The 16,783-nt window shown below is 41.0% G+C and overlaps 1 protein-coding gene and 1 pseudogene across 2 annotated transcripts; both read left to right on the top strand.

Annotated features, from left to right (window-relative positions):
• Positions 1-2,362: 2,362 nt before the first annotated feature.
• Positions 2,363-8,461, top strand: LOC110506632 (mucin-5AC). The gene is made up of 18 exons (XM_090223405.1): positions 2,363-2,489; positions 3,605-3,667; positions 3,760-4,021; positions 4,162-4,276; positions 4,720-4,810; positions 4,897-5,003; positions 5,135-5,348; positions 5,450-5,575; positions 5,810-5,927; positions 6,099-6,237; positions 6,407-6,517; positions 6,746-6,815; positions 6,928-7,065; positions 7,165-7,329; positions 7,436-7,530; positions 7,632-7,758; positions 7,949-8,201; positions 8,368-8,461. Exons 1-18 carry the CDS (start codon positions 2,417-2,419, stop codon positions 8,459-8,461), a joined length of 2,361 nt encoding a protein of 786 aa, XP_090079531.1. The 5' UTR covers positions 2,363-2,416.
• A 215-nt stretch (positions 8,462-8,676) lies between these two features.
• On the top strand, positions 8,677-15,693 carry LOC149971429 (mucin-5B-like; annotated as a pseudogene). The gene is made up of 12 exons (XR_016492288.1): positions 8,677-8,771; positions 8,964-9,115; positions 9,217-9,355; positions 9,442-9,552; positions 9,693-9,872; positions 9,979-10,218; positions 12,633-12,789; positions 12,974-13,102; positions 13,303-13,450; positions 13,813-13,856; positions 13,951-14,211; positions 15,005-15,693. The product of XR_016492288.1 is annotated as a mucin-5B-like (transcript).
• The last annotated feature ends 1,090 nt before the right edge of the window (positions 15,694-16,783 follow it).

The following is a 16,783-nucleotide window of genomic DNA, read 5'->3' as shown; positions in this document are numbered from 1 at the left end:
ATTATTTTCAATTATGTTTTTTATTATTTTTTATCAGGATGCAGTTCCTGGATCAGCTTGGTGAGTCACACTAGCCTATGAATACTAACAATGAATACAATTAGCCTGATGGCTCCTTCGAGCAACAGCAGAGAGACAAATGTTTGCATTTGGACAATGTGTGCTCAAGCTACTGAGCCAATAGAGTGGATGAATGTATTATTAATCTGTTATACATTGGCTGACTTTACGATGGCTGTGGAGATACACCATTTTGTTCGATCAAACCTCACTACTTATTTATTATGAATATATCTGTAATTATACATTAAAATAAATATTACATAAAGAAAAAAACATGTATTGTGTTGTGGACACCAGGAGGAGTATCTGCTCCTTGCGGAATAATGGGGATCCTAATACAATACCAAATACCAAAAGCTCAAACCACTGGAGTGGAGATGATGCCTGAAATAAATAGATATTGAATGAAAGAAGTAAGGCACCTCTCCTTGTAAAAAAGGAAATCACATACAGTGAGGGAAAAAAGTATTTGATCCCTTGCTGATTTTGTACATTTGCCCACTGACAAAGAAATTATCAGTCTATAATTTTAATGGTAGGTTTATTTGAACAGTGAGAGACAGAATAAAAACAAAAAAAAATAAAAAAATTGTATAAATTGATTTGTATTTTAATTAGGGAAATAAGTATTTGACCCCTCTGCTAAACATGACTTAGTACTTGGTGTCAAAACCCTTGTTGGCAATCACAGAGGTCAGACGTTTCTTGTAGTTGGCCACCAGGTTTGCACACATCTCAGGAGAGATTTTGTCTCACTCCCTTTTGCAGATCTTCTCCAAGTCATTAAGGTTGGCAACTCGAACCTTCAGCTCCCTCCACATATTTTCTATGAGATTAAGGTCTGGAGACTGGTTAGGCCACTCCAGGACCTTAGTTAATGTGATTCTTCTTGAGCCACTCCTTTGTTGCCTTGACCGTGTGTTTTGGGTCATTGTCATGCTGGAATAGCAATCCACAACCAATTTTCAATGCCCTGGCTGAGGGAAGGAGGTTCTCACCCAAGATTTGACGGTACCCTGTACCCTGGCCCTATCCATCGTCCTTTTGATGCAGTGAAGTTGTCCTGTCCCCTAAGCAGAAAAACACCCCCAAAGCATAATGTTTCCACCTTCATGTTTGACGGTGGGGATGGTGTTCTTGGGGTCATGGGCAGCATTCCACCTCCTCCAAACACGGCGAGTTGAGTTGATGCCAAAGAGCTCCATTTTGGTCTCATCTGACCACAACACTTTCACCCAGTTGTCCTCTGAATCATTCAGATGTTCATTGGCAAACTTCAGACGGGCATGTATATGTGCTTTCTTGAGAAGGTGGACCTTGCGGGAGTTGCAGGATTTCAGTCCTTCACGGTGTAGTGTGTTACCAATTGTTTTCTTGGTGACTACGGTCCTAGCTGCCTTGAGATCATTGACAAGATCCTCCCGTGTAGTTCTGGGCTGATTCCTCACCGTTCTCATGATCATTGCAACTCCACGAGGTGAGATCTTGCATGTAGCCTCAATTTGCGAATAATCGCACCAACTGTTGTCACCTTCTCACCAAGCTGCTTGGAGATGGTCTTGTAGCCCATTCCAACCATGTGCGCGTCTACAATCTTGTCCCTGACATCCTTGGAGAGCTCTTTGGTCTTGGCCATGGTGGAGAGTTTGGAATCTGATTGATTGATTGCTTCTGTGGACAGGTGTCTTTTATACAGGTAACAAACTGAGATTAGTAGCACTCCCTTTAAGAGTGTGCTCCTAATCTCAGCTCGTTACCTGTATAAAAGACACCTGGAAGCCAGAAATCTTTCTGATTGAGACGGATCAAATACTTATTTCCCTCATTAAAATGCAAATCAATTTATAACATTTTTGACATGCGTTTTTCTGGATTTTGTTGTTGTTATTCTGTCTCTCACTGTTCAAATAAACCTACCATTAAAATTATAGACTGATCATTTCTTTGTCTGTGGGCAAACATACAAAATCAGCAGGGGATCAAACACTTTTTCCCCTCACTGTAAGACTATTAAGTAACTTATCTTGTGCAATATAGATGTATAGATAGGTCTATAATAAAGGACATTATGAACCACCTGAGTTTATAATCCCAATAATAGAATACTTAATGAACAGCTAAATCTGTATGTAAATGCTCATGCTTAACGCACTGTTAATGTACTTAAAAACCTCATAAGACAGAACATTGAAGTCTTAAAGTCATCATTGAGTCATGTTTAACCTTTGGCCCCACCTTTGTTTTAACCTTTAAGGTCCCTCCTCAAATACAGGTGGTTATAAAGACCAGATCCATCCTAAGCACCTCTCTCATATCACCTGTGCAGGACCTTTTCACTACCCACAGGATCACCATGGGGACAACCAAGGATAAACCGATATGGAGGCTGATATGCCTGGTACTACTGATCAGATCAACACAAACAGGTTGGTAGAATATTCATTCATTTGCCTATATCAGAAACTGTTCTGATTATAATTATAATACAATTATTCTACATTTTTAAAGTCTGACAAATCTGTAAAATCTACATATTATTTCATAAATCAAACTAATTGTTAATTACAAATAGTAATTATTCAGGACAATACCAAATGATTATGATGATTGACACTCAGCAGGTCGATAGGTTTTAAAAGCTGTAACCACAAGTCACTTTCAGATTTGATAACATATATATTTTGCGTAAAATCTCATTATGTAAAAAAAGAAAATGTATTAGCTACTCATAAATGTACTAACACACAGAACATTGATTAAATGTATTACAAAAAGCATTTTGAAGAATTCGACAGTAGGCACACAGTAGCAGTTGTTACGCAATCAGTAATAACGGTTCTCCTGTTTTCTGCTTTAGGGCAGCAAGCACATTTACTACGATCATATGATTACATTATTCATCCTATTTCTGTTCCTTATACACATTTGTTTATGAGATTGTTTCCTTCTAAATTTGAAAATGTTACACATTTGTGGTGAAAAATCTGTAACTTTGTATCATTATCATTAGTGATTGTTATCATGAGTGGTTGTAGCATAGTTTATAGTGTTATAAATACATAAAGCACTCCCCACACTGGGAGCGAGTTAATACTTTTCAAACCAAATTTAGATTGGGAACAAAAACAAGAACAGAATACAGTCAAAAACGTATGCATATCGTTAAAATAATAGTTGTGGTAAGTATGTCTGATATTATTCAAATAGTACTGACAGGAAAAATTTGATGCCTAAATATGTAAATATGTATGCACCGTTTACCATGAACACAAACTCTGCGAACGCAAGAACAGTCCCTTTAAAATTAAATTGCATGATAGCGCTGAACTTTGGCAATACGGTTTGAATTGAGCCTTAGGTTCGCTGTAAATATTGAATGGGTCACATCATGCTTCAAATGCTCCTTGGTCTGGACATACTGCTGTGTAAATCAAATACACTTCCAAAAGCGCAGTGCAACAATCTATATCTGCAATGATTGATTTCCATCCGTAATGTACATATAATATTGTAAAATACTCATGAATTGCTTTTATTTCAGTGAGCCCCACCACAAGTGTAACAATCATCCCGACTATGATCACGACTATACCCACACTTTCAGGTAAATAACTGACAGAATGCACACCAAATAAATGACTGGGTATCCATCAATACGCTAAGATAGAACTGACATATGTATTCCTTGTCCCTCAGGAGTGAATGTCTCACACAATGACCAGGTCTGCAGCACATGGGGTAACTATCACTTCAAGACCTTCGACGGGTACTTTTTCCAGCTCCCCTCTACCTGCAACCATGTTGTGACCTCACTGTGTAAGAGCAGCTATGAGGCTTTCAACATCCAGATGAGGCGGCAGGTGGTGGACAACCAGCCCACCATTAGCAAGATCACCATGAAGCTGGATGGTGTAGTGGTGGAGCTATCCAAGGGTGTTGTTGTGGTCAATGGGCAGACGTGAGTCTCCCTGTCATTTGACTTATACGCCATTCTACAAGCACCTCTCTTGAGGATTTTGTGTGCTACATTCTGGAGTTTAATAAAAATTATAATCATAATGTATAGGATGACCTTTAACTATCTTCTTCCTCCTGAAGGGTGACCCTGCCGGTCAGCTTGTCTGGAGTCAGCATCATGAAGACTACATCCAATGTGAAGGTCATAGCCAAACTGGGGCTGGTTGCCGTCTGGAACAAGGATGACTCCCTAATGGTAAAATACCTGCTTTTATAATTTTCTAATCTTCAATGGTTGATTAGTTAACCACGTTAAATTTGTCGTTAGATTAAAAGCATAGCATCTTTGCCATTTGGCAATGATCAGCAGTTGATTGTGAGTGAAAGACACCTATTTTTGGCTGCACTTTGTCTCATGTTGGTTGAACCACTGTCTACTCCCCTACTAAAATGTTAACATTGAAAGGATCTGTGAAGATGTACACCCTATACACACAGAGGCTCATACTCCAATGTTTATTTGATGAAGTGTTTGCAAATATTTGTACATTTGAATGAGATTTTATGTCACTCCCTAATACAAAGACTAATCAAAATAAAGTTTGGTAACGTGGAGGATAGCCAAGACTGAACATGTGAATAGTGCTGAAGAGGATGAGATTTTGTTGAGTAAACACATTGTGTCTGGTCATTCTACAGATTGAAATGAACGATAAGTACAGAAACCAGACCTGCGGACTCTGTGGTGACTTTAATGAAGTCCAAACATACAACGAATTCATCATCAATGGTAAAATAATTTCTGAAACTACCAAAACTATTGAAATGTAAATGTATTAGTGGAAAAGCTAATTGTCAATGTTTGTGTTGATGCAGGTGGGAAACTCTCTAGCTCTGACTATGGAAACCTCTGGAAAATGGATGGTCCTCTGGAAGTCTGTGAGGAGCCTACACTAACTTCTGAGGAGAGTTGTGGAGATGAGGTATTACAATTCAAACCACAGAAGAAGAATACAAAAACAATATTAATAGAAGTTAGAAATGGCAATTATTCCATATGATCCATCAAATGTTTTCTATATGGGAACCTGTTATGGTTTGTCTCTATTTGTAGGAATTTTGTCAGCAGCTGTTCTCCAGTGCAGCTTTCAGTAGCTGCACTAATTATTTGGACAAGGACGCCTTTGTCGAGACCTGCCTGGCTGACCTGTGCCACTGTGATAACAGCATCAACTCCTTCTGCCTGTGCAACACTATCTCAGAGTACTCCCGTCAGTGTGTTCATGCAGGGGGGAAGCCCCAGCAATGGAGGACTGAACAGTTCTGCTGTAAGCATGCAGATACTATTCAACATGGCCACCAAACACTTAATGATCATGTTCACAATCTATTTTAAGCAAATTGTTAATCACAATGTTTATTTTCTCAGATAAGACATGCCCCGACAACATGGAGTACCAGGAGTGTGGAAGCCCCTGTGTTGACACCTGCTCCAACCCAGAGGCCAGCCAGTTGTGTGAAGACCACTGTACAGGCGGCTGCTTCTGTCCTCTAGGTACCACATAGGTTAAACTCTGTTGTACAAGTTAACCTTAAGCACATCATGAAAACACCACACTTTTACCAATTCTGCCTTTTATGTCAATGTGTGCAAAGTCTTTGATAATGATATAAATAAATATTTGATGTTTCTCTCAGTTACTTCCTGGAGTCAATGAAGTTCTCTGTGTAAAGAACACATTAGAATAACTTAAATCTACTGAATTCTGCCTGATCTCTCACCAAAAAGGTACTGTTTTTGATGACGTCAACAACAGTGGCTGTATTCCAGTGAGAGAATGCCTTTGTGTCCACAATAGACAAGTATACAAATCTGGAGAATCTTACACCAGCAACTGTAAAGAATGGTAGGCCACATACATTATCTGATTTAAACATCACATATCCCATGCCTCATTTTCATGAATCATGCCAAACTCTACAGTGTGATTATCAAAACTATATCCACGTAAATATTTCTAAAATACTGTATGAATGCAGTTGTGAGATGAGTATACATGTATAAATGTTCCCTTTAGCACCTGTGCTGGTGGTCAGTGGGCCTGCACAGACAAGGACTGTCCTGGGACCTGCTCTGTGGAGGGAGGATCCCACATCAACACCTATGATGGGAAAGCCTACACCTTCCATGGGGACTGCTCTTACATTCTGACCAAGGTCAGTGCATGTGGTGCAGCATAGCAAAGCAATAGAAGCAAGAAGAAACTCTTGATAAGTTTTCAGTGCAAACTAAGGTGAAAAGCCATATGTTTATGTAGAAATGGGTTCAAACGAGTCACTATCGTTACATATTTCTGCCTTCAAACTCATGCTTGATTTCTTTCAGCAATGCAATGGAACTGAATTCACCGTGCTGGGAGACATTGTGAAGTGTGGGTTGACTGACACTGAGACATGTATGAGGGCTGTTACCCTTGCCCTCTCCAGCAGATCCACTGTAAGGCAACTCTCCAAATATGTTTCAGAGCAAATAACACAATGACCTGTCATCTCATTCCAAAGCAAAACCGTTTTTAGTCAACCTTTTTGACTAAACACACAATAACCTTCTTTAAAATTGCCCTGATTAGGCAAATATTGCTGTGCTGTTTGCAATCTTATAAAGTGCCTATGTATGGAAACAAATGAGAATTGAATAAAATATATTATCTTCTCTAATTCACAGGTGATCCGAGTCCAGTCATGTGGAAGTGTTTTTGTAAATCAGATTCTTTCTCAGCTCCCACTCTATACAGGTGAGATAATCCAAATTAATCTGTAGTGTGGATCAGTGTATAAAAACCATATCAATTATATTCACTAGATGAAGCATTGATGGTTTCCCTCTATTTATTTCATGTATTGCAGCTGAAGTGACCGTCTTCAAGCCCTCCTCATTCTTCATTGTTATCCAGACAACTCTTGGAGTTCAACTTCAGATCCAGCTTTCACCAGTTATGCAGATCTACATAACTGCCATCTCATCCTACAAAGGAACAACCTGTGGTATGCTTCAGATTCATCCATCAGTTTCATAGCTTTTTCTTCAGTATCTCTATTCATAAAAATCTAATACATCATACGGCTTCAATTATTTTTCCACAGGCCTTTGCGGAAACTACAATAATGTTCAGGCAGATGATTTCAGAGTCATCAGTGGATTGGTGGAGGGCACAGCTGTAGCTTTTGCCAACACATGGAAGACCATGTCTAGCTGCCCTGATGTCAAGACTAGCTTTGAAAACCCCTGCAGTTTGAGCATTGAAAATGGTACATATTTATTAAGCCTACAGATTAATCACTTGTTGAATGATTATAACAAATTTATATGAGATAGTATATGCGTATGTTGAAATTATGACTGTCTTTTTCACAGAGAAATATGCCCAGCACTGGTGTTCCATGTTATCAGATCCTAAAGGAGTGTTCTCGCCTTGCCATTCTGAAATAAGACCTGACACCTACAAAACCGTAAGTTAGTTAAGAAGGATACAATCACAAAGTAAAACCATTAAACTCTTATGTGATGAGGTTTTAGTCCTGAAACACTTTGACTCCTTTTTCTCCAACAGAATTGCATGTATGACAGCTGTAACTGTGAGAAGAGTGAGGACTGCATGTGTGCTGCCGTCTCCTCTTATGTCCACGCTTGTGCTGCCGAGGGTATCCAGCTCACTGGCTGGAGAGACACTATCTGCAGTGAGTAGACAATGCGTCATTTTAATGAGTGCTGCAAATTGATTAGAACAGAATGATTTACTGAAACAACAACTGTAGGATTGAGTTACTAAATACAAATAACCTGAGGAAATAACTGCACAAATACAAAGATATAAGGAAAACAAAAATGGTCTTGCTAATACTAATCATATCGAATGACTTTTCTCAGATAAATTTGCCACTTGCCCCAGTCAAACAGTTTATACCTACAACATGACCAGCTGTGGACGCACCTGCCGCTCCCTGAGCATGACAGACCAATCTTGCCAGGTGGAGTTTGTTCCAGTGGACGGATGTGGCTGTGCAGAGGGCACCTACATGGACGAGGCTGGCCAGTGTGTTGCCCCCACCAACTGTCCCTGCTATGACAAGGGCTCGGTGGTCCCTGCAGGAGAGACTATCAGCAGAGACGGTGCCACCTGGTAAGCACCTCCCTCATACGTATAAAGCTAGGAGACCAAAATAAATACAAGTACTAATGAAACTTGATGGATATATTCAAAGCTGTGAATTCAATTATGTCATAATACTATTTGCTGTTAATTTGATTATCTAACTATAACTATTAATACTGTAACTATTTAACAGCACTTGCAGACAAGGGACACTGAGTTGCACTGGGGGAGCAACATTATTTAGTAAGTTTTATGTTCTTTGCTTCCAATGTAGTAGCAATTTATAAAATATATGGCTCGGTATTATGTAACCATTTACATGCATCCTTCACAAAACAGGTACATATGAAATGAACCAAGATAATTTAAGTAATTCATTTATGACAATGTGATTAATTATGATGAATGTGGATATTTCTGGATATATGACAATTATATTCTTCTTGTTTGAGAATTGAAAATCGTTTTTTAAACTTGTATTCTCATATATCCCCAGTATGCACACTGCCAATGGTTTTCTTCAACTGCTCAACTGTACCTCCAGGAGCGTCAGGTTCAGAGTGTCAAAAGAGCTGCAAAACTCTGGACATGACCTGTGTGAGTCTCTCATTCACTCTAAATGGGATTGTCACATACTGTCATTATTATACAGATTCGTGTTGAATGAACAAAAACCCTGGAAAATCGAAATGATGTCAAATAGACCCCCCCCCCCCCCCCCGCGCGCACAAAATCTCTTTCATTTGCCATGACTTATTTATGTACTTTTTTTTTGTTAAATCCCTTTAGATTAGCACAGAGTGCACATCAGGTTGTATGTGCCCCAACGGACTGGTGTCTGATAGAAACGGAGACTGCATCAAGGAGGAACTTTGTCCTTGTGCTCACAATGGAGCTACTTACCAAGCTGGAGAGACCCTTAAGGTTGACTGCAATACATGGTATGCCTGTTTTGTGTCTTACATCTCATGGGGGAGAAAACATAAAGAACACAGACTTACAAATAATGAAAAACCTGACATTATGTGTGTGTTGTTCACAGTACTTGCAAGGACAGACAATGGCAGTGTACCACACATCTCTGTGATGGAGTTTGTGCAATCTATGGAGAGGGTCACTATATCACTTTTGATGAGAAAAGGTTCAACTTTAATGGAAACTGTGAATACACTCTCATTCAGGTTTGTGTCTCTTTATTTGGTAGAATTGTACCAGCATTGAAAAGTGTGAATTTGAACCATATTAATAATATGTTTCATTCTCACAGGACTACTGTGGCAATACTAATGGCAGTGGCAGCTTCAGAGTCCTCACTGAGAACGTTCCTTGTGGAACTAAAGGCACCACCTGCTCCAAGACCATCAAGCTCTTCCTGGGGGTAATGAGCAACTTGACTTCACACAATACTGTACATTCCATCCCTCGTGTAAAGAACAATTAACAAATCATCAACCAAACATCAGGTTGAGATCCGATTTCAGACCAAGTTATGTACGAAAACATATTTCTCTTCTTCAGACCAGTGAGCTCATACTGGCAGATGGGAACGCTCAAGTTGTCAGGAGTACTCCAGAAGAGCAGTTTCCTAAACAGATCAGCCTTCTGGGGAATTATCTGGTCATTGAAGTCAAAAGTGGTCTAATCCTCATGTGGGACAAGAAGACCAGTCTCTTTATCAAGCTTAGCCCACAATACCAGGTACATTAAGATACTCTAATAAATATTCAGTCAAAACTGATATTACCAATACTTTTGTAGAACCCTGCCAAATCAGTCATTTTAATTCATGATCTATTTTCTTCAGGGGCTGGTGTGCGGTCTGTGTGGAAACTATGACGGCAACGCAAACAATGACTTCACCACTAGAGCCCAAGCGACTGTTGTTGATCCGGTGGAATTTGGAAACAGCTGGAAAGTTTCATCAAGCTGTCCAAGCGTAACCGCTGTAGTGCACCCATGTGCCTCCAACCCGTACAGAGCGTCTTGGGCCCAGAAACAGTGCAGCATCATTAACAGTGATGTCTTCACAGCCTGCCAGAACCAGGTATGGATATATTCAACTAGGATATATTAGTAGCGTGGTGGCTTATTTCTGCTTTACCAAATGAGGATAGTTACAAACTTCACATACCAGTCAGATTTATGCTTAAACAACATTTTTAATAATAATAAGCTTTGCAATAGCATTTGACCTTCAATGATGCGCTATCTCTAATGAACCATTGAAAGTGACTACAGAAAAGTACAAAGATCTTTTATAGCCAAGATACACCCCTCTCAAATTACATGACGAACCACAGATCTTACAAACAGTTCACAAAGAAAGACTTTTACTTGAGAGAGAGAGAGGAGTATCCCATAGCCAGATAGCATTCGCTATAAATTATCGTTCAGTTTGGTCCCTAAGACGAGGTTCTAATCTCGTTCCTGGTACTTCATAGCACAGAGCCATTACCTCATCCAATGGCATAACTCAATTGTCAACTCTAGATACACCCATCTCAAGTAAATCCTCTCTTGACCCCTCTCCTGGACAAACTCACTGAGGGGAGTGACTTGCGCACCGACAAGTAATTTGTTCCCCCTTAATCACGCCATCCCTTCACATGGTTTAACAGATACATTCACATATGAAGACAATGTTCCATCCTGTCCTCTTCCCTTTCTGATATTCTGCATAGCACCAGGGATATGTGAAAGACAAGTCTGACCTCTCCCCTCTCTGGGTCGCAAGTGACTGAGCCCCAGCTGAGGGAAGAAATGCAACTGCCAACACTAGAGTCTATTAGAAATACATTCTAATAAAATGTATATCCCATAAGAATATTATGCAGATATCAGATCAAATGTATTTCTATAGCCCTTCGTACATCAGCTGATATCTCAAAGTGCTGTACAGAAACCCAGCCCAAAACCCCAAACAGCAAGCAATGCAGGTGTAGAAGCACAGTGGCTAGGAAAAACTCCCTAGAAAGGCCAAAATCTAGGAAGAAACTTAGAGAGGAGCCAGGCTATGTGGGGTGGCCAGTCCTCTTCTGGCTGTGCCGGGTGGAGATTATAACAGAACATGGCCAAGATGTTCAAATGTTCATAAATGACCAGCATGGTCAAACAATAATAATCACAGGCAGAACAGTTGAAACTGGAGCAGCAGCATGGCCAGGTGGACTGGGGACAGCAAGGAGTCATGGTCCTGGGGCTCAGGTCCTCCGAGAGAGAGAAAGAAAGAGAGAAAGAGAGAATTAGAGAGAGCATACTTCAATTCACACAGGACACCGGATAGGACAGGAGAAGTACTCCAGATATAACAAACTGACCCTAGCCCCTCGACACATAAACTACTGCAGCATAAATACTGGAGGCTGAGACAGAAGGGGTCAGGAGACACTGTGGCCCCATCCGATGACACCCTCGGACAGGGCCAAACAGGAAGGATATAACCCCACCCACTTTGCCAAAGCACAGCCCCTACACCACTAGAGGGATATCTTCAACCAGCAACTTACCATCCTGAGACAAGGCCGAGTATAGCCCACAAAGATCTCCGCCACAGCACATCCCAGGGGGGGGGGGGGGGGCGCCAACCCAGACAGGAAGATCACATCAGTGACTCAACCCACTCAAGTGACGCACCCCTCCTAGGGACGGTATGAAAGAGCCCTATTAAGCCAGTGACTCAGCCCCTGTAATAGGGTTAGAGGCAGAGAATCCCAGTGGAAATAGGGGAACCGGCCAGGCAGAGACAGCAAGGGCGGGTCGTTGCTCCAGAGCCTTTCCGTTCATCTTCACACTCCTGGGCCAGACTACACTCAATCACATGACCCACAGAAGAGATGAGTCTTCAGTAAAGACTTAAAGTTGAGACCGAGATTCAACAGAAGATCTCTTTGTTTCTTGGGACCTAGAACAAGCATCTCTGTTTTGTCCGAGTTTAAAAGTAGAAAGTTTGCAGCCATCCACTTCCTTATGTCTGAAACACATGCTTCTAGCGAGGGCAATTTTGGGGCTTCACCATGTTTCATTGAAATGTACAGCTGTTTGTCATCCGCATAGCAGTGAAAGTTAACATTATGTTTTTGAATGACATCCCCAAGAGGTAAAATATACAGTGAAAACAATAGTGGTCCTAAAACGGAACCTTGAGGAACACCGACATTTACAGTTGATTTGTCAGAGGACAAACCATTCACAGAGACAAACTGATATCTTTCCGACAGATAAACCAGGCCAGAACTTGTCCGTGTAGACCAATTTGTGTTTCCAATCTCTCCAAAATAATGTGGTGATCGATGGTGGATAGCAGCCTGTAATATGACATCTTAATGACTTATGTTGCCCAACTAATTCTGATTCATCCACCACACTAGTAAGATATGTGGATTTGTGATTTGTGGACAAAGAAATGTACTTCACCATGCAACTTCTGTATATCTTACAACACATTTCTGTGCTTTTAAGGTGGACCCCTCTCCCTACTACGATGCTTGTGTGAGAGACTCATGTGCTTGTGACAGTGGTGGAGACTGCGAGTGCTTCTGTACCGCAGTGGCAGCTTATGCTAAGGCCTGTAATGAAGCTGGAGCATGCGTAGCCTGGAGAACCCCTCGAATTTGCCGTAAGTTTCTTCACAATCAACAGTGAATGTGATTTTCGAACTACATTAAGGCGCTTGTCAATTCAATACTGGACTAGGTTGACACATTATCATATAGGACAGTTGAACATGGAAAGGCATCATTATTCTAGTTCAAATAATGACAACTTTTTTTTCCCCACCATATTTTGTACACCACATACAGCACTGTTCTGTGATTACTACAACCCTACTGGAGAATGTGAGTGGCACTACAAGGCATGTGGAGCTCAGTGTATGAAGACCTGCAGAAACCCTTCCGGAGACTGTTCTAGTTTAATTCCAGCATTGGAAGGTAGGGATATGACCGTCTAACTCATATTTTGTCTCATTTTGGATATTATTTCTGAATAACAATTGTAATTTAAACTGACTCCAACAATTGTTATACATCTACATGCTGTGTGTCTGAGCAGCCTCAGGCTACATTTACACTGACTACTGTTATCCATAACAAGACCTTTTGTAACCTCTTGGCTATTGTGCTTATTACAGGCTGCTATCCTAACTGTCCCGCGGCACAACCTTACTTCAATGAGGAGACAATGAAGTGTGTGGAGAGGGAACAATGTGGCTGTTATGACTATGAAGGAAACCAGTACACCAATGGACAGAATCTTCCGGCACAAAATTGTGAAACATGGTATGTTTGAATAATTCAGTTCACAATACCTGTAATATTTCAGAGCATATTCTGAATGTTACAACTGTGAAAGTATTAGGTTTTATGTTTTCTGTATTGCATTAATTTTAGAAGAGGTTGGGTAGGGGTTTGTCTAAGATGGGAAGGTCATATGCTAGTTTTTCCATAGTGATGCCAATTATGGCTATATGGCAATCTCAAAACGTGCCCTGCTCCACAACCATTTCACAACTTACAGTACTTTATTACCAAGCCCTTACTAGTTCAATCTCTATAATGGTATTTTGAACAAAACCTTTATATCTTATTCATTTGAAACTGGGAATAATTCAAATGTTTACATTATTTTTCTTCTTTTAAAGCACCTGCACAATGACTGGAGTGAGCTGTAGTTATGATGTAAATGGTAAGGATGACATCCCCAAATAAAAGTAACATATTTAGCAATAACCAAAGCGACATTGATTAAATCTAATTGTAAAATACTTTCCCCCCTGTAGATTGTACATGCTTGCATAATGGTAAACAACACCCATATGGAGAAACCCTCTACAATACAACAGATGGGATTGGTAACTGCATTGTTGCTGTTTGTGCCTCGAACGGAACCATTACCAGGAACATTTCCCCTTGTAAAGTGACCCCAACTCCAGTACCAACCACAACATCCCCTCTGACCACAACAACTGTCCATGCAACTACAACACAGACCTCTACAACAACACTAAAGCCCACAACTGTCTTCCACTTCTCAACACCTGGTAAGCAGAGAAGCTCTTGAATGATTCAAGTGCAGCCCAATTTTTGCTAACTACCATACTGATAAATGGAAATCTTGATGGAAATTAATAGCAATTTGTATTTAAGATGGTAGTAGAGGTCTTCTCGGGTCCAAACAGTTGGACCCGGAACCGAACAGACCCAAGGACAATCAGACCCGGACCTGAACGGACACGATCATTTAAAATAAAGTGGGACCTGGACCCGAACAGACCCGAGAACAATCAGACCTAAACACTAATGGGCCCGACGACAACCAGACCTAGACCCGGCCCATACCCTAATGGGTCCAGTTCTAGACCAGGCCTGATTGGACCCAAGTGACAAACTATATTTATCAGCCAAGATGCTCCTCTGGTTAATTAATAGGTCTTTATATTTTGCCTAGGCCTTCTATAAGTCAATAAATGTACCATATTAGCGTAAAATAAATATGGTACAGGCTATGCAGAGCTGTGGTCGGGTCCATTCAGGTCCACTCAGGTCAATCACCTGTAATTACATAGACCCAAGACCCGATGACAATCAAACATGACTCGACCCGGACCCGAAGGAATAGTTAGAAATTTGGACCCGTACCAGCTCGGGCCCCTGGTGGGGTCTCGGGTATTCGGGTTTGGGTGGACCCTAGGTGGTAGTGATGAGTTTAATTCATATTGACGATATGTTCAAATTGAATATGGATGGTAAGTAATGTAAATACGAGCTATTTGGTAAATTCAAATGTTATTTTTCTGGCCTAGTTAACAATTTTTTTTTTTTTTTCAAAAACAGAACCAACATCTACTTGGTCATCCACAACAATGGAGACAACACCTGAAATCACTATTGGCACCATAACTTCATCATTAAATCCTTCAACTACAACATCTGAAGCAAGTACAATCACAATTCCCAACCCGACAACTGTAACTACAACAACTACGGTACCCTCGACCACAGCTACATCGACCACAGCTGAAACTTCAACTATGGAAGAAACCACAACTAAGACCATCATATCTACAAAGCCACCTAAAGTAGTCACCACTGGTACCAGAACAACGACATCACATGTCACCACCAAACCTTCAGTGACTTTGATTGAGTCAATTACAAAAACACTACCTTACTTTACAGGTACATTGTGGCCTTTAACATTAACAACACAGCCCTCAACAACAACAGAATCAGTAATCACAGGTGGAATATTGACAACAGAGCCTAACTCCCAGATTACCAATACAACTACATCTGGGATATTCACACACAACACAGCATCATCATCTACAACTGTAAATGTTGAAGCCTCTACCTCAACATCCCAGCCATCAACTTCAACTTACACCACAAAGGCACCCACAACAAATGCAGAGGTAACTACATTTACTACTACTGAAAGATCCACAACACCGCCTAAAGAATTCATCACTGGCCCAATAACCACTTCCACCACTGTAATTGTTGAAACCTCTACCTCAACACCACAGCACACAACAACAGGTGAAGAAACAACAGGGCCAGTTGTCATTAGTTACAATCCCACGACGTCAACCACAACAACTGCGGAGGTAATTACACCTACCACACGTGGAACTACAACAGTTCAAGAAACCACAACGGAGACAAGTCCATCTACATCCACAACGCCACCTAAAGAGGTCACCTCTGGCCCCACGACCACTTCCACCACTGTAAATGTCGAAACCTCTACTTCAACATCACAGCCCACAACAACAGTTGAAGAAACAACAGGGCCAGTTGTCATTTCTTCCAATCCCACGACATCAACCACAACTACAAAGGCACCCATTACAACTACAGAGGTAATTACACCTACCACAGGTGTAACAACAACAGTTGAAGAAACCACAACTGAGACAAGTTCATCTACATCCACAAAGCCACCTAAAGAATTCACCCCTGGCCCAACATCCACTACCACCACTGTAATTGCTGAAACCTCTACCTCAACATCACAGCAAACAACAACAGGTGAAGAAACAACAGGGCCAGTTGTCATTAGTTACAATCCCACGACGTCAACCACAACAACTGCGGAGGTAATTACACCTACCACACGTGGAACTACAACAGTTGAAGAAACCACAATGGAGACAAGTCCATCTACATCCACAACGCCACCTAAAGAGGTCACCTCTGGCCCCACGACCACTTCCACCACTGTAATTGTTGAAACCTCTACCTCAACATCACAGCAAACAACAACAGGTGAAGAAACAACAGGGCCAGTTGTCATTAGTTACAATCCCACGACTTCAACCACAACAACTACAGAGGTAATTACACCTACCACACGTGGAACTACAACAGTTGAAGACACAACAACGGAGACAAGTCCATCTACATCCACAACGCCACCTAAAGAGGTCACCTCTGGCCCCACGACCACTTCCACCACTGTAAATGTCAAAACCTCTACTTCAACATCACAGCCCACAACAACAGTTGAAGAAACAACAGGGCCAGTTGACATTTCTTCCAATCCCACGACATCAACCACAACTACAAAGGCACCCATTACAACTACAGAGGTAATTACACCTACCACAG

The sequence above is a fragment of the Oncorhynchus mykiss genome, chromosome 26, assembly GCF_057628025.1.
Source record: "Oncorhynchus mykiss isolate SJ-2025 chromosome 26, ASM5762802v1, whole genome shotgun sequence".
NCBI lineage: Eukaryota > Metazoa > Chordata > Actinopteri > Salmoniformes > Salmonidae > Oncorhynchus > Oncorhynchus mykiss.
The sequence above is the reverse complement of the archived record's forward strand: the minus strand, read 5'-3'. Positions and strand labels throughout refer to the sequence as shown.

Excerpts from the sequence above, each read along its gene's own strand:
- LOC110506632 (XM_090223405.1), top strand. The coding sequence starts at position 2,417 with ATGGGGACAACCAAGGATAAACCGATATGGAGGCTGATATGCCTGGTA. Across the intron at positions 5,576-5,809 it reads CGGCTGCTTCTGTCCTCTAG|GTACTGTTTTTGATGACGTC; the intron begins GTACCACATAGG and ends CTCACCAAAAAG. Across the intron at positions 7,531-7,631 it reads GACCTGACACCTACAAAACC|AATTGCATGTATGACAGCTG; the intron begins GTAAGTTAGTTA and ends TTTCTCCAACAG.